This window comes from Haplochromis burtoni, unplaced genomic scaffold (genome assembly GCF_018398535.1).
Source record: "Haplochromis burtoni strain Fernald_Lab_line unplaced genomic scaffold, NCSU_Asbu1 Contig_37, whole genome shotgun sequence".
Taxonomy (NCBI): domain Eukaryota; kingdom Metazoa; phylum Chordata; class Actinopteri; order Cichliformes; family Cichlidae; genus Haplochromis; species Haplochromis burtoni.
The window spans coordinates 1,886,320-1,912,721 of NW_024582398.1; the positions used below are offsets into that span (position 1 = coordinate 1,886,320).

The 26,402-nt window shown below is 38.3% G+C and overlaps 1 protein-coding gene across 1 annotated transcript; it reads right to left on the minus strand.

Annotated features, from left to right (window-relative positions):
- Positions 1–599: 599 nt before the first annotated feature.
- Positions 600–26,362, minus strand: LOC102298815 (poly(ADP-ribose) glycohydrolase). Its single transcript, XM_005919544.3, has 17 exons — positions 25,842–26,362; positions 25,664–25,752; positions 24,818–25,566; positions 24,449–24,571; positions 22,769–22,855; positions 22,443–22,517; positions 18,760–18,852; positions 18,026–18,180; positions 15,096–15,175; positions 14,950–15,010; positions 14,755–14,830; positions 13,490–13,637; positions 9,077–9,155; positions 8,191–8,299; positions 5,278–5,383; positions 3,972–4,100; positions 600–1,407 (listed from the first exon to the last, which is right to left on the minus strand). The coding sequence occupies exons 1-17, from the start codon at positions 25,952–25,954 to the stop codon at positions 1,232–1,234; spliced, it is 2,448 nt and encodes an 815-aa protein (XP_005919606.1). The 5' UTR covers positions 25,955–26,362; the 3' UTR covers positions 600–1,231.
- Between the last annotated feature and the right edge of the window lie 40 nt (positions 26,363–26,402).

The following is a 26,402-nucleotide window of genomic DNA, read 5'->3' on the forward strand; positions in this document are numbered from 1 at the left end:
TAAAGGATAAAACTGTATCAATGTCAGACTGCTAATGGTGTTAATCAGCTTTTATTTAACACAAATTGGCTTAAATACATAATTGTAATAAAGACCCATGGAAATCCATGAAAGCTAAACACATTGTGCCAAAGATCTACCAGCAGAAACTTCGGTCAGCCAGCTTCTTGACGCAAAAGAAGCTGCATTTTGTATAACAGGCAGACGAATCACACAGATTCCCACTACCTGACTCCCAGATCTGACTGGATGCTCTATGATCTACTCTTCACTTAATGAGGTGTCATGTGCAGTTTATATAAAAGGTGTGACCTTATTAAACTGTGAAGGAAAGGATGAAGCAATAGTTGGGGACAGATAAATGGTAAGGCTGTGTAGAAAGTCATTTTGCTATAACATCTGTGGGACAAGGAAGCATCATTCATCAAGTCAGAGATGAGATTTGTGGCTCAATTTAAATTGTGCTGTTGATTTTTAATGTAACCTTTTTTAATTCTTTGAAAAACAAAATTTGCCAAGAATATTTATTTTAATTCTAGTGATGTTATATAAAAATTAAAAAGGCAAAGAAAATGTTTTACAATGAAATGAATGGAAGACGCAAACACTTATTTTTTAATATCTTAATTGCAATCACAAACAGAGAAACACCCACAACAATGTAATCTGAATGGATCCATTTTCAATGCCTGCAAATAAATAAACACAGAAGTTAAGCGATTATTGCTGAGAAATAGGCTGCTCTTTAAATCAAACCACTTTTCTGGGACCGCAAGCTTTCCAACACACAATTCTTATTACTCTTTTCCTCTAACTTGATTTCTGACAGCCAATTCAATTAGGCTGGATATGTGCTGGTGTAAAAAATAGGCAACATGACAAACTGAGAAGATGGATGGCAACCTTTGCTTCACCATTAAAATCACAATCGCGTCACACTGAAGCTCAATCTACTGCAGTATTACCAGCTACAGCCAAATGAACACATCTTGGAGTACAGTGCCAGACGCGGCCATAACTAACCACCCCCTGCCTTTTTTAAAGGGTATGCATGCTAGACCTTCATTATCATTTTTATCAGCCTGTGGTTAAAACCACATCTGGTACATCCACCATCATATGAACAAAAGAAAATAGATTTTGTTAAAAAAGCAAAGGAACTGAAAATATTTTATTCATTTAATGTTCATTTTTTAAAGGCAAGTCACGGTGACTCATCAGCCACCTAACCTTAATGGCAGTCAGTGGGTGCGTGTTGTCTGGCTGAACCCATGTTGGAGTCATCAGGCGCCAGGGAGGAGTTGACCTGCTGGTAGATGAAGGAATAGAGGCTGACGTCAGGGCGTCGACCAAGGCACTTCTTGCACTCTGAGCTGTAATACTGCCCCAAGAGATCATACGCCTTTCCTGTAACAAGACAAGGAGATATTGTCTAATCTTCATATTAGACTGAAATATAGGATGGAAATTTCATGGTTCATGAGATCATATTATTTTCCAAAACTCATAACAAAAAATAATTGGATTATTACAGCTGGTAAAAATAATAAAAATTTTCTAAGTAAATATGTTTCGAATGGTGCTATTGTAATGAAATTCTCACCAGATGTCGGCAACAACTCATCCAATCCAGACATTCAAAGAAATCAAACCATAGATGTAACATAATTATGTTACATAATGAAGTGACACGAGAAAAAGTATCGAACATGCAAAAGTCTGATCATGATGACAGCTTGAAGACGCCTCCTGTATGGAGAAACTAGTCACATGCCACAGCCATTCTTTCACACAGTCTTCAACTCCTGAAGGTTTCGTGGACCCCTTCTATGAACTCTGAGCTTTAGTGCTTTAGTGCTTTCCATAGAGCTTTATGTGCTTTCTCCAAAACCAACTGAAAGTTTCCTTGGATGTTTCCATTGTCTTTTGGTAGATGGCAGCAGATTTTTAGCAAAAATATCCCCAGTTTTTCCATTCATCCTTTCTTTTTGTAGCTCTCCACAAGTCAGTCAACTCCATTGTTCCTGAACAATTCTTCTGATAATTATTTTCACTCCTCTGTCTGAAATCTTGCGGGGAGCACCTGGTCATGGCCAGTTTATGATGAAATTATCTTCTTTCCACTTCTGGATTGTGGCCCCAAAAGTGTTCACTGGAAAATTCAGTAGTTTAGAAATTCTTCGGTAACCAATGTCATGAGTATGTTTTACAACAATAAGGCTGCAAAGGTCTTGATAAAGCGCACTGATTTTACCCATCATGAAATGTTTCTTGTGTGACACCATGGTAACGAGATACCTTTTTATAGGCCATCGGTTGGGAACCAAACCAGTTGATATTAATTTGCACAAAGTGGCAGGATTGCTTTCTGATTACTGATAGATGTCAGCTGGTGTCCTCTCTTTCCATGCCTTTTTGCACCTCCCTTTCTTCACATGTTCAGTATCAGAATCAGAATCAGAATCAGAATCAGAATCAGAAAGGGTTTTATTGCCAGATGTTGAGCAGGTTTACAACATTAGGAAATTGCTGCGGTGCTTCAGTGCAAACATACTGTCATAAAAATATAAAAATAAGAATAAGAATTAAAAGTGCTAAGTGGATAGATATATACATGATATATACATGAGTGCAGGTGGTGATCAGTGCCAAACATGGAATGATGCAGTGAACACAGCGTAGGGTCATGTGTTAGTGGTGGGAACAGTCATACGGTTATTGTTCATGTGTCCAACAGCAGAGGGGAAGAAACTGTTCTTATGGCGAGAGGTTCTGGTGCGAATGGACCGGAGCCTCCTGCCTGAGGGGAGCAGGTCAAACAGACTGTGTCCAGGGTGAGAAGGGTCAGCTGAGATCCGAGCTGCACGCCGCAGTGTCCTGGAGGTGTACAGGTCCTGCAGAGATGGGAGTCTGCAGCCAATCACCTTCTCAGCAGAGCGCACAACACGCTGCAGTCTCTGTTTGTCCCTGATAGTGGCTCCAGCGTACCACACGGTGATGGAGGAGGTGAGGATGGACTCGATGATTGCAGTGTAGAATTGCATCATCGTCCGTGTTGGCAGGTTGAATTTCTTCAGCTGCCTCAGGAAGTACATCCTCTGCTGGGCTTTCTTAATGACGGAAGTGATGGTGGGCTCCCACTTCAGGTCCTGGGTGATGGTGGTACCCAGGAAGCGGAATGAGTCCACAGAGGTGATGGGGGTGTCAGTCAGGATGATGGGGGGGGGGCTGTGTGCTTCCTGAAGTCCACAATAATCTCCACTGTCTTCTGGGCATTCAGCACCAGGTTGTTGTGGCTGCACCAGGACACCAGACGTTCAACCTCCCTCCTGTAGGCAGACTCATCCCCGTCCGAGATGAGTCCAATAACGGTGGTGTCATCTGCAAACTTGATTAGCTTGACAGACTGGTGGGTGGAGGTGCAGCAGTTGGTGTACAGGGAGAAGAGCAGAGGAGAAAGAACACAGCCCTGAGGGGAGCCGGTGCTGATGGTCCGGGAGTCCGAGACATTCTTTCCCAGCCTCACATGCTGCTTCCTGTCCGTCAGGAAGTCAGTGATCCACCGGCAGATGGGATCAGGCACATTCATCTGGGAAAGCTTGCCTCGGAGATGTTCTGGAAGGCTGGTGTTGAAGGCAGAGCTGAAGTCCACAAACAGGATCCCAGTACCATTTCTGTGTGACTTCTCATTGTTACATATAATTTATGGACATCTATGGTTTGATTTCTTTGCATGTATGGACTGGATTGGTTATTACAGACATCTGGTGAGAATTTAATGTCAATAGCACCTTTAAAACGTATATTACTTATATTTACTTAGAAAATTGGTGGCGTGTTCAATACATATTTTCTGTATTTACTTTATTTCTTTAATTGCATCTTTGACAATTTAAAAATGTTGAATGTAAAAGTGCAAAAAGTTTCATAAAAACAAGAAGCTGGCACGATGCCTGGGCTGTTCCCCTTACCAACACTGATGTTTTTCTGAATGAGGAAAGAGTGCATGTTGTGGACATCTGTCATGAGCTGGCTGTCACCAAAGGTGAAGTAGGCTACGTCTCGGCCCGCCTCAGCAGCTGCCAGCATCTGGAGCAGAGCTGGAGGAAAAGAAGGCAGTGATGAGCCTCAATAGTGTATGTGACACAAAATATGTTTCAATGCAGTATATCAACTAAACTGGACTTTAAAAAAAATGTTATTTATAGTTCGAAAGGAAAATAACTGAGTATTCAAGTATATTAAGGATTCAAGCAAATGCTTGAAAGGAAAATATAGGAGCTAAAAACAATTTGAACATTCTTTTGAAGAGTTTTCCACACACGTTCATAGATTCAGTTGCAAAAACAAAACAAAGACAAATAAAACAGAGGTCTGAAAAGTCATCCAATAGCTTTTGTTTAAAACTGAGAAGTATCAGCTTCTGTAGCCTACAGCAAAAGGTAAGTTATCTGGGGAACTGGTCTCACCCCTACTGAGTATGCTGGATTAGTTACAAAGGGAGTCCAGGTCTGGCCCCGGTGAGCTGTGAATATTTTAAGAGACCGGAAATGTGTCTACTGATTAATGAATGTTAGTACACTGCCAAGTTAATGAGCAAAACTGAATCAACATTTTCACAGGATTTCTGAGCTGAATCTCTTCATTTCAGCTGTTTCTCTCCCCTTCTCCTTTCAACTCTTTCCTCAAAAATTATCCGGCAATTAAAAAAAAGGGGGTCTATGCAATGCTACAGACAATAAATCGAGGCAGAGAACAGCATCTGAATTACAGAGCTCTTCCCTGGAGGCACATCATTAAGCAGACAGTAGTGATAGTGCCTATAACGGACTGTACCTTGCTACAGCTAATTAATAAATGGATGGATGTATACTTTGTAAGCACAAGGTCTTCAAGTCAGATAGTAAGCGAGAAGCAGAGCTATTACTGCAAATTGTTGGCAAAAAGGAGCTCCCTTTGCTGTGACAGTGATACAAGGCACAGACATAAAGCTGCAACAGATTGATGGACTCAAGCAGGCGATCAATTTCTCTATTAATGAAACATATTAACTTTGTCATTTGATCAATAGAAGGAAGCCAACGAACAGGCCTTAAGTAAATGAACGCATTCCCAGAAGACAAATGGAGCTCACACTGATCTGCTGGAGCTTTTCTATCTAAAATACATTCTGTTATATCGAGGAAGAGACTCCAATTAGACTGCCAAGTGCACAAAGATTACAGGAGCCCATTTCGCCACGAGATCCTCTGACGGCAGTGTTACGTCAGTGCTTACCTTTCAGACGTGTGTCACCTCCGAAAACCCCACAGCCCCAGTTTCCTGTCGCAACTGCTGAAAGGTTCTGACTTTTTTCTTCAGGGCATGCAAAGCCACAGTAAGCCTACACAAAGACAGCAGAAAATTAGAAATGCAATCATTTAATGTAATTATATTGTAAGCAACACGAAAGGACGGATTCATTTTGCCTTGTATCAATGGTTCAGGCTGCTGATGGTGGTCCTGTAATTTATGGGGGATATTTTTTGGCCCCAAATGAGCATTGCTTCAACACCACAGCCTACCTCAGTGTTTCTGGATTGCAGTGGCAGGATGTGGTTTGTGGCTTGGCTGTAGGGTTCAATACTGAGTACATGTCCATCCATTTCTGATCACAGTATACACATCTTTTGATAGCTTCTTCCAGCAGGATAACATGCCATGTAAAGAAGCTCAAATAATCTCAAACTGGTCTCTTGAACATGACCATGAGTTCACTGTTCTTCAAAATCCACAGTCACCAGATCCTAGTCCAAAAGGGCAACATTGGGATTTGATTAAATGGGATCTTAACATCACGGATGTACAGCTAAAAAGTAAACAGCAACTTTGTGATACTATTGTGTTAACATGGACCAAAGTCTCTGATAAATTTTTCCACAACCTTGTTGAATCTATGCCATGGCCAACTGAGGCAGTTAAACCCAGTACAAGCATGGTACACCTAACGAAGTGGTAAAATAGTGTAATTGTCCAGCTGAATGAATATGAATATTCTTTATTGGCATTGTCACAAGTACAATGAAATTGAAAGCTGTCCCTGGTCAGTGCAACATCACAAAAGATAAATACTTAAAAACTATAATTAAATACTTAAAAACTATAATGATAGGATATAAAAGATAGAAATACATATAAAATACAGTATTCTCATACTGTGATGTAAGTGAAATGGTTTGACTACAAAAAGTAATTGAATATTTGTTTTGTAATAACAATCATGCTGCTGACAGGCCATGAAAAATAAGGTTTGGTTGACTAGGCTGAACATGCCTTTTTAACACGATGTCATTTAGCATCATTGTTCCACTTCATGGCTATTCACTCAATGTTATCGATTCGTTTGACTAAACCCATGTGTTATAACCAAAAACATATGAAATCACATGTTGGGTGGGTTGTAAGTGACATGGCAAATTATTTGCAAAAGGTTGTTACATGAGATATCTGCAGGGGACTCTTAACATTAATGATGCATACTGAAAACGAATTGTAAGTGCCCGTCCTCCAACTGACCAGTCATAAATTCTTCCTGTGAAAGGGCAGATATGACAGTTAACTGAACAATAGTCGAACTGGGATTGATCTTCATGTTGGTCCATTTTTTAAATCCTTGTCAGAGCTGTCAAACCCCTCCATGATTTCTGACAGCAGACCTGACAACATCAACATCTTGATTTTCTATTACAAATAGATATGACAACCATGGGAAGATTACACATAACAAAGGACTTTTGTTTTTTGTGTCTTTAACATGATGCAAATGTGCTAACGGTGATTAATTGCACTAAGGTTAATTATGCTTATTAGAATTCATGCTGGGCCTAATGGACAGTGTAATGAATATGATTATGTTTATTCTTTACAAATACAGCAATCTATCAGTACGTATTACATGCATATGTCACGTCATAATTCATCTATTTAGCCTGAGAAAAGTAAACACGAGTCAATATCAACTCAGGTGACATTTGTGATGAGACTTTTTTTTTCCATTTGCAACCAAATGGCTTCAGACCATTAAAACAATGCAAATCAAAATTCTAAAATGACATTCCTTCAGTGGCAGTGATAGAAGTTCCCTACAGATTCACCATCATAAATACAAATTTGTAAAAATTAACTGAGAATTTAGAAATTAAGAGTAGAATTTTTAAAACCTAGCTGCTCTATAGTGTAGTGGTTAACAAAGTCACTTGGCAGGCTAGGCTGCTACACATATCCCTCTGCATGCAGTGTAAAAATTTGCCAAATCAAAACGTACAGTGCTGCCCTTAAAAAAAAGGGGGTGGGGGGGGAATTGTGTCATACACTCACTATGTATGACACAATTCTTTTTTTTTTTTCTATCTAAACAGGTGTGAAGCATAAGACAAATTATAGACTGGATATAAAAGATGGCTGCACCTACTATGACATAACCAACTGGTTTGTGGATTACATCTGTGAAGTTTAGTTATCTGTTGTTTAGCTATTGTTTTAACTGCATCTGGGTATTGCAGTGGCTTGGCTGTGGGGTTCTTTGTGTTTCAATTCAATGGATTTCAATTCATATAGTGCCAAATTCCAGCAACAGTAAACTCAAGAATTGGAGGGAGGGGTGGAGCAGGCACACCTGATAATTATTCTCTCTTCTCATATAGCCGGTGCAGGGCCAGAGGAGATGACAGAGATGAAGCAAAAAGTCATTAACACTTACCAGAGTGAATCTACTACAAGGATAGAACTGGCGAGTTAACAGTTAGCACACAATAGGTATGAAGGTGCAGCCATTATTCACTATGATAATAAATGGGATGTTAATACTGGCTAATATAAGACAGCCTTACAACAAAACCAACCTGGCATGCAAAGAGACCACATCCCTTATTATACTAAATTTAGGCCTTTAAAGATGTGTGCTATGGTAAAATTCTTCATAGGAAGTTGTAAACATAATTCTTTCTGTTGCAAAGCTGGCCATGAAGTCTGTGAGGACTCACTCACTTTTGGAGCTAGCTATAAGTGACCACACTGAACTCCGAGATTTATGGTCCTAATTTCAACAATTTTGGGCAAATACTTTACTCAACTCATCGTAACATACAGAGCGAAGAAAAACAACTGCAAAAATAACACAAAATAAGGAGTGAAACAAAAGTAAAAGACAACCTTGTTAAGTTCTCGGTTGAGTCGATCTGGTTGAAATTGTTCAAGAAAGTTCTTGAACTGCAGCGCATCGATGGCCACAATCGTAGTGCATCTTCTCTGCCAGCCATCACTGAAAATGAAATAAAAATTCAATCAAAGAAATGGTTGTGAAATGTTTTAGTGGAACAAAATGCTGCCCTGAGTCAGAAAGGACAAGGCAATCCATCCATTGTGAGATTTAAAGTTAAAGGAAAATGTATGTGTACTAAATATGGTAACCTTTCTAAATGGGATCTCAGAGTGGGGCCAGCTGGCCAGTGGAAACCTAGGTTGAGTTTTTGTGTGGCTTGCATGCATTTCAAGGAAAGAATCTACCACTGCATGTTTCCTTCAGTAACTCCTTTCATAATTGCAGCTTAAATTCCATAGCTACCACATCACTATTTAATGAGAAATATATAATTTTTTCTTTCAGATTCACAAAATTCTGTCTGGACTCTGAAAGTAATTAGTAATTGTGAATTTCTATGTATGTAGATGGCAACAGATTTGCAATATCTGCTGATTTATCAGAGTGAATGGCCATATTATCACAAACAGATTGCTTGTAACTGGCAACTTGGTCTCAGCCTGATAAAAAACTGATTCCATCTCATTTGGGTTTTATGGCTGTCTTGACATAGCAACTATTTCAGAAGCAACAATTTTACAGGTTCATTGCACACGCTGGCAGTAATTTTGGTCATGCTACAGTTTGACTAGTGTGACTTTTTTACAAGATATTTCTAGACCAAGGTGGTGAAAAAGACAAGCTAATCAATGTAAGGAGATCTAACAAAGTTACAACAGTTTTTATTTATTATTTTAAAATGTTAAAGGTCTTAAACCAAGTAAAATTACCAGATACCTTGGAGTTGTGTCCAAACGGCTGCCACCCCACTGGTAGGTCTGTGCATATCCTGTGTATTTACTGTACTGCTGTGTTCCTAATAACAAACAGGAACTTCAGGCACACTTAAGCAGGCAACATATAAACATATAAATCTCAATTTTATTTACACATACTTAGAATTAAAGATTATTTATCTTTCTCTTCATGATTCAAAACTAATATGTGGGTTAGTTTATTGTGTTAACATACAGAATAACAAATCTTTGATAGGTAAAAGCAATGACATTTAAAAACTCTGTTAGGGCTCCCACCTAAATGCTATCAGTAGTTGAAAACCCATGTTACTATACTTTAGTGTAACACAAACAACTGGCTCCTAAACACAGTTCAATGCTTAAAATCACAAGGAAAATTAATATTGTTAAAACAAGTCATGCACACAGAAAAAGAAAACGAATTATTACTAATTTTTTGCACTAAATACTTTTTAGGGGGTTAAAAGTGATCGAAGAGCATCCGATTGCTGAAAAACAGAAGGTCAACTTGTTACCCCTCTTGAAATGATGCAAGCAGCAATGACTGACCACCAGCACACAGCGAAGCACTCAACACCCGTAAAGAGGGAGCAGAGGGGGGTAGACAACAGGACAGTCAATATAATTGGGCCACAGATTAACTTCCCATTCATTAACACTCATTAGTACCTAGCTGTTGAGAGCACTTGCAGAGATGCTTCATGCTGCAAGGTGAATAAACTAAGTGATTAGTAGAGAAGCCTTGGTCAGCAGCTATTATTAGTAACACATGGGGGAATCTCTAGGGTGCACTCCACTTGACAGACACCGTCATTAATAATTAACCAGCCTCTATTTTTTTAAATAAGCAAAATGAGTAAGACAATGACGTACCTCGTGTAGTTTAACAGCGCTAGAAAATAAAACTTCTACATGACTTATGTGCCCATATAAAGTTTTTTGAGCTTCAGTGCCATTGGCACATTTGAAATTAAAGATGCATACTTTGGGTCAAAAGGTCTGCAAAAGACTGAGGTACATGCACAGGTACTTTTCAGTCACGCTATTGATGGCAAACACATGTCAACTTGCACCCAGCACTATAACTGAATAAAAAAACCCATAAAGCTACTACTTAATAAATACTTTCGTGATGTTGATATCTAATCTAAAGATGGGATATTACAGCTGTTGTACTAGATGGTTTTGTGTGCATACACTATGCATACACCTGACCTTTACTGGTTTTCCAAATAAGATTTCTTTTCTCAAACATTTTTGCATTTGAATGGCACATTCTTCAGGAGCAAAACAGATTACGCTTTTGCTTTTTATTCAACCCATTTGCCATTTAAAAATAATTCTAGTAAGAATTGAAGAGGATCGATCTTGGCTAGAAGAAGATGTGTCTGTTCCTTAGAAATTATTTATAAATGAACAGGTCGTATTAAAAAACAGCGGGTGTAATTCACTGAATCCTGAAGGTCGTCCCATTCATGTGTAAATGCATCAAAACAAATTGTCTCACATTCTTGTGGAAGACCAGACACTAGAAAGTCAGCAGTGTATCTCATTTTAACAAGTTTTACTTCTGCATTTGAACGAAAGAGGATAGCGCATGGGTAAAATATAGCTTTAATTATGTTCAAATTGTAGATGCTGTAAAAAAAAAAATACTGTGAAAAAATAAAAATGAAAAATCCCTATGACTGTCTCCTGCATGCACCGAGCATGAACCACATTTTCTGGTCAGCACCACCATTCATATGGTTCATATGAGTTCTCCTTGATACTATTTATACTTGTGACCGCCCCACTGGCAGCCAGATATCTAGCAATCAAGGAAAATTCAATTAGGATAAGGCACTTTTGCAAATTTCAGTGCAGGAGTACGATCCATTAGCTTCAGTACTGTATGCCAAAATGTATCACAAGGGAACATGATTTACCACATGACCACATTGCAGCAAAGGCTTGGACTTTTACCGTGGAGGACAAGAGATACAGCCCGGGTTTAATAAAGATGATGGAATGGAAGAGTCCATTAGTAGAGCAGGTCTGAGTCAGGTCTTCCAGCTATAATTAATTCTGGGCCCAAGTAATAAAGTTAAGTGACATAAGCAGAGACGCGGGAAAGGCGGCCAGCAAGAAGTCTCAAGGTGACTCTATGAGAGCGAGAAACTCTTATGCTGCAGTATGACTGGTGCCTCTAGGACCTCACTTCCTGTTCTTACCCAATGCACGTGCTATGTAAGGAGGACATTTAATTTAAGATGTTTCTATTTAAACATGATATAATATAATCCATGATGTTTGTTGTCCCTTAAGGGTATCGAAATGAGTTGTGGATTAACCAAAACATTGCAATCAATGCAAAACAACAAGCTGAAATAGGCAAAAACATAGTAGATATTTGGAGTACTTCATAGTGATTTTACTTAGCATGATTTCAAAAATGTGTAATATGTGGCCTGTGCCTGGATGTGACCTGGATTAATTACAGCAGCTTATATGTTCTATCAGTTATACAAAATAAAATAACTAAAATAAATGGTGCATAAATAAGTCCGGTGGGGCCAAAGAGAGATAGATCTGGCTAATTTTAATTTTTTTTAATACACATATACATCAATGGTACACAGTCAAGTCCATAAGTATTTAGACAAGGACAAATTGTTTTGTTTTTGTCAAATCAAAAATTCAAGCTGTGAATAAAGTGCAGACTTTTAGCTTTAATTCTAATAGTTTAACAAAAGAATTGCATTAACTGCAAAGGAATTATTTACATTACATACCTCTGACATCTGCCAGAGGCTCAAAAGTACCGTAATTCCCGGACTACAGAGCGCACCTGATTAAAAGCCGCATGCTCTAATTTTAGAAAGAAAATCAATTTTGTACTTGTACAGGCCGCACCGGATTTTAAGCCGTATGCGTTTCACTCGTAATATGAGATATTTACACAGAAATATTACAAGTGAGGATTTTTAACGTTTAATTCAATCCGTAAGGTAACATAAACATGGTAACATAAACATGGTAACATACAAAAATACATACAAAAAATGCTTTTTTTCACTCGAACAGCGCATGTAACACGGCTACCTTTAAGTATACATACGTATCGGTAACACACAAATTACGTTGCTTAGGTTAGGTAAGGTTTTTTTACGGAATAGTGCACAAACAACATTACAACGTCTCTTAACAACCGCTAAAAATATATACTGTATATATACTACTTATCAATTTTATTGGTCTACTGTTACCAGGCAAAATGTTTTTGGCCGCATGAAAAAAAAAAGCATTAGCCGCACGTCAGTATAAGCCGCAGTGTTCACAGTGTGGGGAAAAAGTAGCGGCTTATGACCTGAAAACTACGGTAAATGGACTAAACTAACAGAATTTTAAATACTGTCTTTAATACTTGGATGAAAATAATTTTCTGTCAATGACTACCTGAAGTTAGAGCGCATGAACATCACCACATGCTGTTTCTTCCTTGAGATGGTCTGCCAAATCTTTGCCCTAACCTACTTAAGTTGATGATTGTTTCTGAGTTTCTCTGCATTCACTTTAAAGCTTTTAATAACTGAGTAGCACACTCTATTGAGCGGAGATTAGATGACTTGGCCACTGAAGAATATCAAATTTCTTTACCCTGAAAACTGCTTTGGTTGCTTTAGCAGTATGCTTTGGGTCACTTGCACAGTGAAACCAATTAATCTATTTCTGTTTACTTCTATCAGAAGACACATCAACCATACTCACTAGTGTGACTTGGTTCCACTAGCAGCCTTTACTGTCACATTATATTTGAGAATTTGAGTATGGTTTGTTTATTTTGTTTGTTTTTTTTGTTAGTTTGTATCTTGGTTGGTTGTCTAAAGTCTTCATCGAACACAATCAAGCCACAAAGCAGACAGTTGCCATCAGCCTCCTGCTGGGGCTCCCTAAGGGATGCTCTTGTTACTGGGTCTACTGGCCTGTTCCAGCCTTGTTTGTGGCAAACACTCCTTTCTGAAGTATTACTCAACAGAAAGCCCCAACAGCGCAATCAGAACAGCATAGTCTGTCTCCAGAATTTACCGTGTGTACCCAATCAAAAGAAAACAGGTGACAAGGACAGATACAGAAAACAGGACAATTGCCACAAACATCCTTTAGCCCCATGCTGAGTAAGAAAGCTGTAAACTGAAGCTGTGCAATGTGTTCTCCATGCTGGGTTTGACTAGAAATCAATGCAATTTCTCTACTGTCAAATTCGAAAAAGCAAAGTAGAAGAAAAGTAGAAGAATGAGACTATGGCGTTATTGATTTGATCGGAATCATATGATTAAATTGTGAATCATTGAATATGATTCCTTTAGTAACAACTACTGTTTAACAAGGTTAAAGAGTGTTTGTCACTTACCTGTGATAATCAGACATTCATTATGATCTAGTGCTTCAGTGAAGAGACGAGAAACAATTAGCTCGGGGTTAATAAGGAAACGTATTTCCTCTTGAACCAGACCAGACCCGGTGACACCTCCTCCCACAAACCGATTAGCAAAATCCACCTGCAAATCAAGACAAATGGTTGATGATGAAGGAAAGATTATGAAACATTATTAATACTCTTGCAGCATCTATTGTTTTGTCACATGTGAAAATTTTAGAAAATAAAAAGAAAATATCTAACTGCTAACATTCTGTCTGACGTTAAAATGGACAGCTTTGGAAACAGGAAGAAAGCACCTCATGAAATGGTCTTTGCCCTTTTTATTCAGTTTGTGACAGAATCCCTGACAAGCTGATTGGAAAGGTGCCCTAAGGTGCTGGCATTACTCAGAGATCTGTCCTCCATGCCAAAATAAACTCTTCCCAGGAGAGGCATTTAGGTATGAGGCTGCCAGTAGCAAATTTCAAATGAAGAGAGCAGTCCTACAGGTGAAAATAAACATATTTCTCCAGTCACAAATACTGCTATTTCAGTCTGTTTGTGATTCAGAACAAACGTTCATCTCATTGATTCAGCTCAGAGAGACGTGAATTGATTGTTTTAGTCAGAAAGCACCCATGTGGAACATATAATCTTACAATTTCATCTCTGACAGTTGCTCATTGGCCTGTAGACAGACCAGACCAAACCCCTCACAACCCCAGGAAGAAGCTGCAAAGGGATGAGCAGCAGTTTGAGAGCAGATCTCCCTAAACTGGTCACTCATCTCTGGGACAGCGAGCCAGCCTCCAAAGTCTGCTTTGACAGGCTGTCAGCACCTCACCACAGCCCCCACCCCAACAGAGCATCCATCAATCCAAGTTGCAGTGTGCCCCGGAGCTTTTCATGTGTGCACATCAACTGTCAGTTTGTGGCAACTGGAGGCAAACAAAAGGTGAAAGCCAGAGCAGGCCATCCTGACAGTATACAGGAAGTATCGTCGACCCAGAGAGCACAAGAGGCTCAGAGGCCTCGACCCCAGTCCCAGCGCAAACTCCCTCCGACACATCAAATGCTCCCTCAAAGGCCTTTTCAGCAGTAGTAAGCATTCTGGGTGGAAGACTCTAGAACGAGGCGGCTCAGTAAAAGGAAAGAGGATGGGAACCAAGCACACGCCAACAAACAGCTCGTTTGGGCAAAGATTCAATGGGTTCAAGTCTCTCCAACTCGCGCTATCCTCGCATACTCTCTCTTACCTGAAGCATTCCATACCCATCATCTTCAATGGTTCCTTCACAGGTGATGTGGAGCTTTGTGAGTGGAGTCTGTGAGCTGAAACAGTTTCCAGTTTTTAATCAACATCAAGAACATGTGAACATGTATCCATGCTAGTTTCCAAACAGCCCAATGAATACATCATATAATATTATTTTGACATCATATTATTATACCTTTTCCAATTTGGTGGCTTATTCAGACTTTTTCGGGTGAATGTTACAAGACCTGTAGGCACTGCAAAAAACAAGGGAAATGTTTTATCTGGCAAGACAATTATGTGGCAGTAAATTTTTAAAATGAAGAAAATGTGACCACTCACTTTTCTCAGTAACACTTTTAAAATAGCACATAAGGGTTTTCAGCTTTTCAGTCTTCTTTGCAGAGGACCCCTCAAAAAGCCTGCAGATGAGAACAAATCGTGGATTTAATTACATAACTGTTGATATTGTACGTCCTGTTTTTTAAACAAAAATTAAAAGCTTACTTCTTAAGAAAGTTGGTTTAACACAGCATCCCAACCAAATGCCCAACCCTCACAATCAAAATGCCACAGCTAGGACCAAGAAAAATTGAGACATAGGATGTCCACTTTAGCCATGTGAGTTCAGTCATGCTTTAACGTTTGATATGAATTAGTTCACCTCTCACTCAGTTCCCTTTTCAGTCAGTAGCCGGTTATGTAGGAGCTCCTTCGCTGTTACGACAACGGAGTTGCCCCAGGCTTGCCATCACAGAGCAATACTCATGTGCCACTTCACAGCACTCACACAAAAAGGGAGAGAGAGAGGGAAACAGGCCTCCCTCTTTGGGGATACATTAAGAAGCCCAGTGTCCCTTTTAAGCAACAGAGTCCTCAGGAGGCAAAAAGGCAATCCCCCTGGAATATAGCACAGATACACACAAAGCTGCTAACAGCGAGGCGCAGTGGATGGGTTTGAATACACTTTGAGCATTAAGCCCACCATCTCTCACTCAAGCACACTCTAAAAAACCCTGCAGCTCACCCCACATGCCACAATATAAAGAGAAAAATTCCAAGTGAAGGAAATGAAATAATGACAAAAGCTCAGTGCACTGAGAGCCCTTTAGGGGATGGGAAACTCATTCATTGAAGTCAGTTCCAGCACTCATTTCTCTTTGTCAGCGTGGACTCGAGAAACAATCATGCCTCATGTAGTCCCCGGGGAAAATGTCTTAGACATAAGGTAGCTACTACATAAGGCAGCCTTTTAGTAACAGATCGCCATACAGTCTTTAGGGAATACGGTATTAATATATAATTATATAACATAAATTTACCTCCAACTGATGTACAGAAGGTATGATGCAACTCAGTAAAAGGGTGTATATAGCTACATTTAGTGTAACTGCTGGGTTTCTAATAAACTTAGCTGCACTCTGTGGTAAAATAATAGATACAGTTTCAGGAAGAACATGTTGAATGGCAGAGTCAATGCTGGAAAAAAACCCTCAAAGATAATAGTGTTTATAGTCACTTTTATCTCAATGCAAATAAGAAGACTGCTTTGAGATAAAAAATAAATAAATTAATTCGCAGATAATGAGTGTTTGTTTTTCCTTTAGTAACCCTCTGGGTATTCCTGTGAAATAAAAATGTATTAAGGATTTTGAATAATGAAATAAACTTAATTTTCTGTCTCATACCACATAGGATATTTAGGACACTTTTGCGCAGGAAGAAAGGGGGACGATGCTGCAGTTTCTTTGAAATTACAGCACAACCACAACATAAATGAAATTCAGATGCCAGTGAACTCCTTTACTGCCTTTTGCAAAATAGCCAACGGCCTTCTCTATTGTCACAAGCAGCCATCTGAGTCAATGTTAATCTAATTTCCTCTTCCATTTAGGTAATTACAATGTGATGCCAACAGAGATGACTCTGCAGTGAACTGCAGACTCATTTACATTACACCGCCCACACAATCTCCACAGTGAAAGTTTGCAGAATTAAGAAAACACCCTAATGTTTGTCGCATGCAGTGTTTTTGAATGGAATGCACTTGTTTTTACATTCTCATACTGGAGAAACGTTCAAGTGCAAGAGAAAGCAAACAGTAGCATCGTTCAAATTCGATGAATAAATGTAAATTTATGTTCAACGGAAAGCACCAGCACCAGTTCGTTCAGAGAAACACTCCCTTCAGGGTTGGCTCTAGCACATTTCTGTTCAACCTGTCATTTAGGTCATAGTTTGTCACTTAATCTTTGCAAGATTATTATTGTTAACTGAAACTAAAGTAAAAACTAAAAGCGGGTGTGTAAAAATTTACATAACAAAAATAAAAATAGAAACTAGACCTAATTAGAATTAATTGAATAACTTTAATGATTTTTCTAACTTAGAAAACTTTAAAAAAATGCAGGGAACATCCATATTTCTAGTATTTGTTAGTTTGGTAAAATTGTGCCTGATGAGGCACTGATGGGCGTGTTTATTGAGACTCTGGAAGTTGTGTTTTTATTCTCATAGCTGTACCAATTTCCTGAGTCTTTCCTCTGACAAATCACCTTCAAATAATAATAATCAAAAAGACAAAAAATTAACAATGAAACCAATGAAAACTAAAATTAAATATTTTCAAACAGCAAAAACTAAACTGAAACAAGAAAATCTACTCTGGACTCTAACTGAACTAGACTGCATTAAAAGCAAAAAAGAAAAAGGAAATGAAAGTTAAAATCAAAATGCAAAGAAAATGCAAAACTATGTAATATCTCTAAATTCTTGAATTGAGCTCACATACATTTTACTGATGAATTCCCATGATGCTTTTACATCTATCTCCGAAGCAAATTTTCATGAACAAACATTTCCCGAAACATCCGTGTTCACTGAGTAGAAAAAATCCATGTGAAAATGCGCCATTATCTATCTTCTTCTATGTATGAAAAAAGTTCAATGATAGGCTTGATGGATGATTTGCATTTACCAGGAGCTTGCTGCGTGGCTCAATTAGCCAACACTGATACTCCTATGTTCAAAATGTTTTACTACAAGATTCCCTTTTTGCACACCCTGGGCCCTGGTTTCCCTCAAGCCATGCTTCATACTTTCCAAGTGAAGACCTACATTGATAATCCTGACAAAGAACAGCATTATGTCATGTGACAATAAGGAAAGCATGCATAGTGAATGAAGTTAGTTGTCCCGAATGCATACTTTACCGAACAACATCATGTTACGTTTAGCACCATGAGTCAAAGAGTAGTACATCACCAGATTACCTGAAAAAGTTAATGTCTGGGTAGTTGGAGTACTCGGCCTTTCTAGAGTTCCGTCGGGGGAAGGTGCAGAAGAAGGCGTTGGCGAGCAGACATGCCACCTGCTCCTGAGACATGGTGATGGAGTGGTTCATGCCTGCCTTGAGGAGGGGTATTGGCTAGAAGAGGAAAATAGGTACAACCGAGGAAGGTCAAAATAATTTGTTCTGTCAATTTATTGAATTAGACGCTGAAAAAAATCCTAATAATCTTGCACCATTATGTGCTTCCTAAATCAACCTTTAATTTAAATCAAAGTCCATACACCCTCATGTCTGGGAGATTTACAGTTATGATTTTATAAATAAATTTGTATAAGCAAGGAAGAACAATGCGGAGTTTGCTACATGAATAATGTTCCATTACAAATCTGTTTGGTTAATGTGCCTACTTGTGAGGGACCGTTTGAGTTTTTAAATGAATCACAGTAGAAATAAAATCAATGCAGTGAAGTAATATTTAACAAGATGATAGGCTGCTTGGTCAAATTAGGGCATGAATTTTTTTCCTACTGCAAAAACACACTAACTACACGATGTAAGATCCAGATGATCAAAACATCTCATCTTATGTGTTTTGAACTCATAATTTTTACTATGATTTTACAGGATTATATGACTTTTCTGATCAATGTGCTGCAGTGATCTATGATGTTAAAGACCAGTATGTCGGTCTCCATTGGTTAGCAACGGGTTTACCTTGGTACAGAGCTCAGATGCTCTCAGCGCTAATTGCACCATGTCTGGCAGCAGGGACTCAAACAGATGTTCAGCGGCATCAGGCTCCAGGACCTTGGAGAGAACCAGAGATCTGTTTATATTTGTTGCTTTGCCACAAATATCAGCTGTGACATTATTAGCTGTTTCGGCTGATTAGTTTGAGACAGACAGAGAAAATCACGAGCTATGATCCATATCAAAATTTTTAGGGTGAAACAAATACTGTTGAAATATCTGCACTACAGAAAATCAAAGGGCATTCCAATCCACAATATGCTGATGTAAAACATCTATGGGAGCTCAATGACTGTTACAGCTGACTGTTCTCTTCTTATACTGATAATTAAAAAGAGAATGTGAAAGATGTGGTGACATGTGGTGACAAGTCTAAGTGGGACAGTTCATCTATGTTAATAATAATATCACCCCATAGTAGCATATCCTCCATGACTACACCACATTTATGAATCGTATAGATAACAGACATTATATATTCTTTTTTTTTACATCCATATTGGCTACAAAATGTCAGAATGATCAATAACAGAGCAATTTCATCAAGGTTACACTTGCATGCCAACTGATTAAACAGTCTTCTTGGAAGAGATGCAAATGACCAAGTGTCTGAAATAGAAAGGACAGTGTGTTCCCAGCACATGAAGCCTTTACTGTTGATTTAGCCTTGGACATTTATATTATGGCAAAAGAAGCCTGACTAAACAGTGTTGTAAGTAATGACCTAGCTGACATCGTAAACTGCTCCTACAGGCATTATAAATTAAGGCAGCTGACGGAGGAGACAGTAGAAATAGCTGAGGCAGTATAAGCTGAACTCTTTAAATCAGAAGAAGACGTGCATCAAATCAGCTATACTAACTCTCTGTATGACCTCATACTGCTCTGTACATCGCACCGAAATGACAAAGCAATCAACCAAGACGTGGGGGTGTAAGCAGCAAGAAACCAGAGGTTTTCCCAACAGGTCTACAAATTAAAGCAATCTGCTTAACCAAGTCCACGGACATGAGACCATGTAAAAGTAAAACACACGTGCTCCTAACTGTAAATACAGCACTGACTGGGTGGATTAAAGAGAACAAAACTGATGCTTTCTGTCAACAGCTGTTCACTTATTCATAAGGAATCCGTCCTCAGATGAATATTCAATGAAACTGCCTGGCCCGTCACTCCATGCTATTCAATCCCTCCTTTTCTCTGACACTCAAATCATACAATGTGGCAAGGAGCACGGGAGAAGTCAGGAGGTGAAAAGCTGCGTGCATTATTCTACGCTGTTCGCTTTTCCACACAATTGGAAGTAAAGCAAACGCTTTTATTTTTAATTAAATGTCAACAAATACTAAACTCTACTTGCTCTCTTGGATCATTTACACACATGAAGACTATTGGCTTATTCCAGGGTTAATTCTGGGTTCAACTGGGAGAATTACCCTTTAGTAGAAATTAGTTCCACTGAAACTATAAAAAGCAGAAGACTAACAGTTATTTAAATTTATTGTGTCATTTGTGCATTTAAAAAACAAGCAATCTTATTTTTTCTGTTTATTATAGAATTATCATTCAATAAAATATTGTATCTAAAAGAGCTTATAGGATTAATATAAGAAACTGTGTTTCCATTAGTAGAATAACTGGAATAGCTGTCTTTTAATTCTTTACTTTTTATTCACTTGGCATCTCCTGAATTTGTAATAATGTCTACTGTGGCTAACTTTACTGTGTTTAAGGGGCAATTCTGTATGCGAGTTTGTGATGCTGATGGAGCTAGAGCTGAGCTCTAACAAGCAGTGATTTCGTTATCGGGAGGTGGAGCTCGGCTCTGGTGGCCTCAGCCCTTTAATAATAATGATATAAAAATCACAGATTTGTAACACATGAAAGTTCTGAGTAAATTCTATATGGCACAAAAGTAAAAGAGTTAAGTACGGTGCCCATCAGTGACACTTACGTCACTAGTTATCAGCTGGTATCAAACATAACCCTCAATTATACCAATTTTTGTTTTTACAATTTAGCAGTCAAATGTGCACACAAGCAGATGTTTGATGTCTCTATCTACACTTTACAAGGGGCCTCATCTAAAATGTAACTTTATATGAAATGTTCATTGGTAGTTGGTATTTTTTTGTATGATATAAGACAACTTTGTCATTCAAATTGATAAATGACACAATCCAAAGCCAGCTGAAACAATAATACTTAGCCTATGGCTAAAGCTTCTCAGCCTTAACATGTTGAAAATTTGCTAACAGAATTCCCTTTATAACATAAATTATATCATACATACACCATACAATTTATTTAACACCATAAGGCTGGAATAAATCAGTTTCCGAGAATGTAAACTCAACCACTTTCATTTCTGACAAGTTACTAAATGTGACCTTTTGACTAAAGACCAAATATTTTCTCGACTCCCATTTTGCCTGTAAAAGGCTGCAGGATTCTGTCCCGCTGTTAAATCCATTATTGCTCAGCAAAATAACAGAAACCCATTTGGTATAATGACATTGATGAAAAAAGGTTTACGTGTCCTTTTTCATGCGGCATAAGAAATATCGGTGAAACATATAGCTGATGCCATGTAGTACATGGTGATGTAGCAATACTTCACCGTGAAAAAAAAAGAGTATTTCTTACTCTTACGGGCTCAGTGCTACTTATATTAAACATAAAAACACAGCTATCGCTTCAAGTGGAATATTCGCATCCCCTTCATGAGGCAGATTGTAGTACAGTCCTCTGTGATTCTCTACACAGAATGACACAGAGCACATTAAGACAGATGATGGATGGGCTCCAAACAAGGCCGGAGAAGACGCTGACAACTCTGAGCAAAGACCTGTGAACCAACAGTGCTCTGGAAATTATGATGCAACTCAGGCTCATCTTTGTTTGTGCTTTTACTTAGCTTGGGACAGTACCAAAAAAATCATGTAAACAACATCTTAAAACCTGTGAAATTCTCTATAATTATGAGCAATGTTTTCACTCTCATGTCTGTAATGCTGGAAAAGGAAAGTTTGAAAAAGGGCAAAACAAATCAAATGTTTTCAAGGGGAATCTATCAAAACTTAATTTACTTACATTAGTAAGAGAACTTTAGAATAATTTAGAATGACCTTATATTCTCCGTTAAAACAATTATCTTAAGTTTTTATAAGGTAAAATTGTATCATTTTAATATCCTTTTAATGAAGTCCAGGTGTGGATGGCAAGGATTTAACCAGACAAATCTCTCTTAGTATCAATAACCTCAAACAAGTTGTGTCTGTAATGTCTTCATAGTATTTGCAATTATGGAGCTGCAAATTTGGTTATTAGTCTTATCTACTGATACTGATTCATACTGCTTTTTAATAGTGTTTTTATAGCAGAATAATTAACAGATGAACACGGTGCTTTCTGCTGGCAATTAAGCATCGTGATTGGACAGTTAATACTTAGCTACTTAATACTTTATTATACTACAGCTAATCTTTTGACATCTTTAAGATGTGCTTGTGTGTGATTACAGACCTCTGTGTCAGTATTAATTCGATGACAGCTCCAAACAAAAGACGCTTAATTCACTATATTTTCAACGCGATTAAAAAATCAACAATTACTAATCATCACACTCTGATAGCTATGCTGTTTACCTTTGTGCAATACAAATGAAGCGCTGTGAAGTCCCATTTCTTGGCATGTGATGCACTGTACTTCAACATTGCATTCTGTAATATCACAAAAATAAACATATAAGATTGATAATCAAAATTAATCTTAAACATCACTTCAAGTCACAATTACTCCATATGTATGCATCCCTGCATTTTTAAAGTGTCAGCTTACTTAAATTCTGTGACAGTATTTTGGTTTCTGGGCTAATCATGCCATCTTATGGTAGAGTCTGGTAACAACAACTGAGACATACTAGAGGAGACATACTGTCTTGCCAATGAAGGGACAAAGATATACAACGTACCTTCAGCTCATGAGGATTTGTAAATGTCTTGTTTAAAGTTTCCTTGATCAGCTCCCACCGACTTTTATTCTGCAGTTCTTGTGTTTCCTGTGGAAGTATACATTTCAGGTCTGAGATTTTTTATGTATAAACAATAATACTGTGTTGTTTTGTTGTACTTCATGACTTCAGAGATGTGAGGAATCTTTACAGCTATTGTTGAAGGAATAACCCCAGCCTGGATGAATAAGCACCATACGCTTTGCTATTTTTTGACATCTTGCCAGCTATAATGTTGCAAACTTAGAACTGTTCTAACTATTGCAACTAACAAGCAGGAGTTAAAGTGAGCTGGCAGGATCCAGAGCAGCATTAATGAGTTAGTGAACCACATTTTAGAGTCCATTGAATTCACAAAAATATCAAAGGAGTTGATTTTTTTTCTGTGTTGCAGCCTGGTGCTGCTTACCTCTGATATCAGCGAGAAATTAACGCCACCCCATGGTCCCATCTGCACACTGCACACATTGTTTTTTTTACTTCTCATTCCTGTCATGTGTTCATGTCATTAAAGCAAGTAAAGTTGCAGTTTTTGGACTTAGCAATTCATGAGCAACCATAAACAGAGTTTAAGATGCTTCATTTTTAAATGCAGCTCAACAAATATCAGCAAACATACAAACTCCCTCTGTGCAGTTTGTAACACAACCTGCATCAATTGCTCTATTTCCCTAGAAGAAGAAAAATCTTAAAGTGTGACAGCTTTACTCTCTGAAATCAAGAAAGAGGCATGAAAGAGAGGACAGGAGAGAAAGATAATATTGATGTCAAAGGTAAGGCCTAAGCACGTGACATTTGACGAACAGTAAATTTAAAGGTTATGCATTAAGTTTTAATTAATTAGTGCGCCCCAGGGCAGCTGTGGCTACAATGTAGCTTGCTAACGCCAGTGTGTGGATGTGTGTGTGAATGGGTGGATGACTGAATGTAGTGTAAAGCGCTTTGGGGTCCTATGGACTAGAAAAGCGCTATACAAATGCAGGCCATTTACCATTTACCATTTAAAATCACAAAGTACATTGATACATGAAGTGTTCCTGACGTTGTTTATTATTAATAAAAGTTTTGATTTAATATAAAGAAATCTTTAAAAACTAACTGAATTATGATACCTTTATGTTATCAAAGGTTATTACAGACAGTAAACAAAGGCTAAACTGGGTAGAGTTTACAGTGATGGCCTATGTAGCACTGGTGCAGAGAAGCTTCTAGCATCCACTGTCACTGTTATGTTAGGACACTATACGAGTAAGACGTGACACTCAAAACACTATGTGATTAGCTATTTGAGCATGAAGCATCACTGCCTCATCAGATAGGACATTGCACCATGCACATTTGTCCTAAATATTCTCTTTTCCACATACTATTAATTTACTATGACTGTTTTTTTACATACATCTTGTTTTTTTTACATCCATTCATCATCCATAGTTTTGCCATCTAATTATGGTTCTCTTTAGATGCTTTAAATAATTAATTAGCTACCTTCAATAATGTGTATCATGTGACTGCACTGATTACATAACCCACAACTTAAACAACTTAAGTAGAACTTGCGAATTTATGCCCTCAACCTGTAACTTCATGTGCATTTCTTAATTCACATCGAAAATAAGTTTTAAACACTTGAGCCTTTACCTCATCTTCTATAGGAAATAAGTTCCTGTTGGAACAAGGCATCTTGACATGTACATCATCCCAGGCATCCTGAAATCTAGTGAGATATGGAACAGGAACTTTATCCTTTTGAAGAAGATCTGTCTGTTAATGGGAATCAAAATAAATGACATTAGTATGGACATTCCACGTACACAAACCAAACAGTCTCATGATTAATAATACAAGTATGTCTACTCTATATATTCAGGATAAACACTGAGATGAAATCACAACAAAATCTCTTAAAATCACATGTGAATTTCAAATTCAATTAATATAAAATTCTTGAATTGTTACATATATATCTATATCTGTGCTGTGATCTGAATAGAAGAGAACTGATCAAACCCTAATCATCACGGTGTGATGGCCAGGAACATTCTTCAGTGGAGGAAGTGGTTCGCCACATTCTGGCATCCTCTTTAGCTCATTTATTGGTGTCCCGAGCCAACTGACTTCAGAAGGGTTAGGTTCCTTTTCTGTATCTTGTTTCTCTGGAGACTTTTCTGACCTGCGTCGTTTCCCAGGAAAACCTGGTGATGACACCCCCGAAAAGAAGTCTGTAATTTTAGAATTGAGTTTGACTGAACCATCGGAGGTTGCTGGGCATGTGTCCATTTTTGTTGTTTCTAAATCGTCATCACTTTGAAGCAATGTTGGTGTAAGATCACTCCCTGCAGAATCTTTGGCAGCTGGTGATACAGGAGGATCTTGATCTAAGTCTGCTGGAGTTAATGGCTGGGTTTCTTCATCTGTGTCAGTGACAAAAAGTATTTCAGCTTCTTTGGACTCTAAAGACTGAGCTGAGGTGCTTTGAAAACCATCATCATCCATCATTTCTTCATCATTTTGGGTTTGGCACACATCTCCTGTACTCGAGGTTTCCATTGGCTTGATCAACCATCTTTCAAGAGTATTTCTGAACTTTTGTTGCTGTGTTGGACCAATTCTTTGAAGGCGACCTTTCATTTTGACACCTCTTAAGTCACCTGCTCCACTTGTTTTTGGCCTTATTACCACCTTTCTCTCGGTTTTATTTTCCATTCTTTCTTGATCTGAAGTCGCAGCACCGACGCTCTGACTACTCGAAAGTGAGCCTGACAAATAAAACACAGAATTTTTATTTTACAAAGGGGGGATACTGCAATGTAGTAATATGCTCTGCAGGGGGGGGAAATATTTTTAGACAAATACCTCCACGAGAAGATGAAGAAGACAATGGAGCACTTGTTCCCACCTTTAGTCGTTTTGCTAAAGGTTCTAAGTCTGTCAGTGCAGTCATTCTACAAAAGAATAGAACAACACATAAAACATGTCCGTGCCGTGCGGGTTCAATTTAAACTTGAAGACTGCACCGTACATGTGCACTTACAGGACAACTTGAGCTGACGCCAAAGATAAGATGCTGTTTTTTGCACAGACTTGATTCTTATACAGTCCCTTTTTCAGTAGATGAACAAATCCTAAAAAATGGTGCGCAGCCATACATAACGCAATCTCTTTTTAGAAAGTAGATGCCAGTGCTTTAGTTATGAACGTAATTACTAAAGTAGCCCATTAACTTACTCGTTATCACACTAAAAATTTAATGCATGGCAATAAAGGGAAACATATGTTTGCATTTCACATTCAGCAGATAGTTGATAGGCTATCTACAAACGACTCACGCAGTCGTATCTTTTTGGTTAGCCTACGTGCTAACTATTTTTCAGCCAACAATGATCCAAAAAACTTGAGCAGCTGCTGTGTTAATCGATAGCGTTTTACTTAGAAAGAGACTCGAAGGACAGCATAGAAACTTTTCCAGCCTTTTGTTATTGTTAAACCGTAGACCCGTACTTTTTTACTTTCACTGAAGCGATGCTACAGTTTATTAGCTTACTTTAAAAACAACAAACACTTCCGTGAGAGTGACGTAAGATGTCTACGAGAA

Excerpts from the sequence above, each read along its gene's own strand:
- LOC102298815 (XM_005919544.3), bottom strand. The coding sequence starts at position 25,954 with ATGGCTGCGCACCATTTTTTAGGATTTGTTCATCTACTGAAAAAGGGA. Across the intron at positions 18,181-18,759 it reads CATCTGAGCTCTGTACCAAG|CCAATACCCCTCCTCAAGGC; the intron begins GTAAACCCGTTG and ends TTCCTCTTCTAG. Across the intron at positions 4,101-5,277 it reads AGGTGACACACGTCTGAAAG|CTCTGCTCCAGATGCTGGCA; the intron begins GTAAGCACTGAC and ends CTTTTCCTCCAG.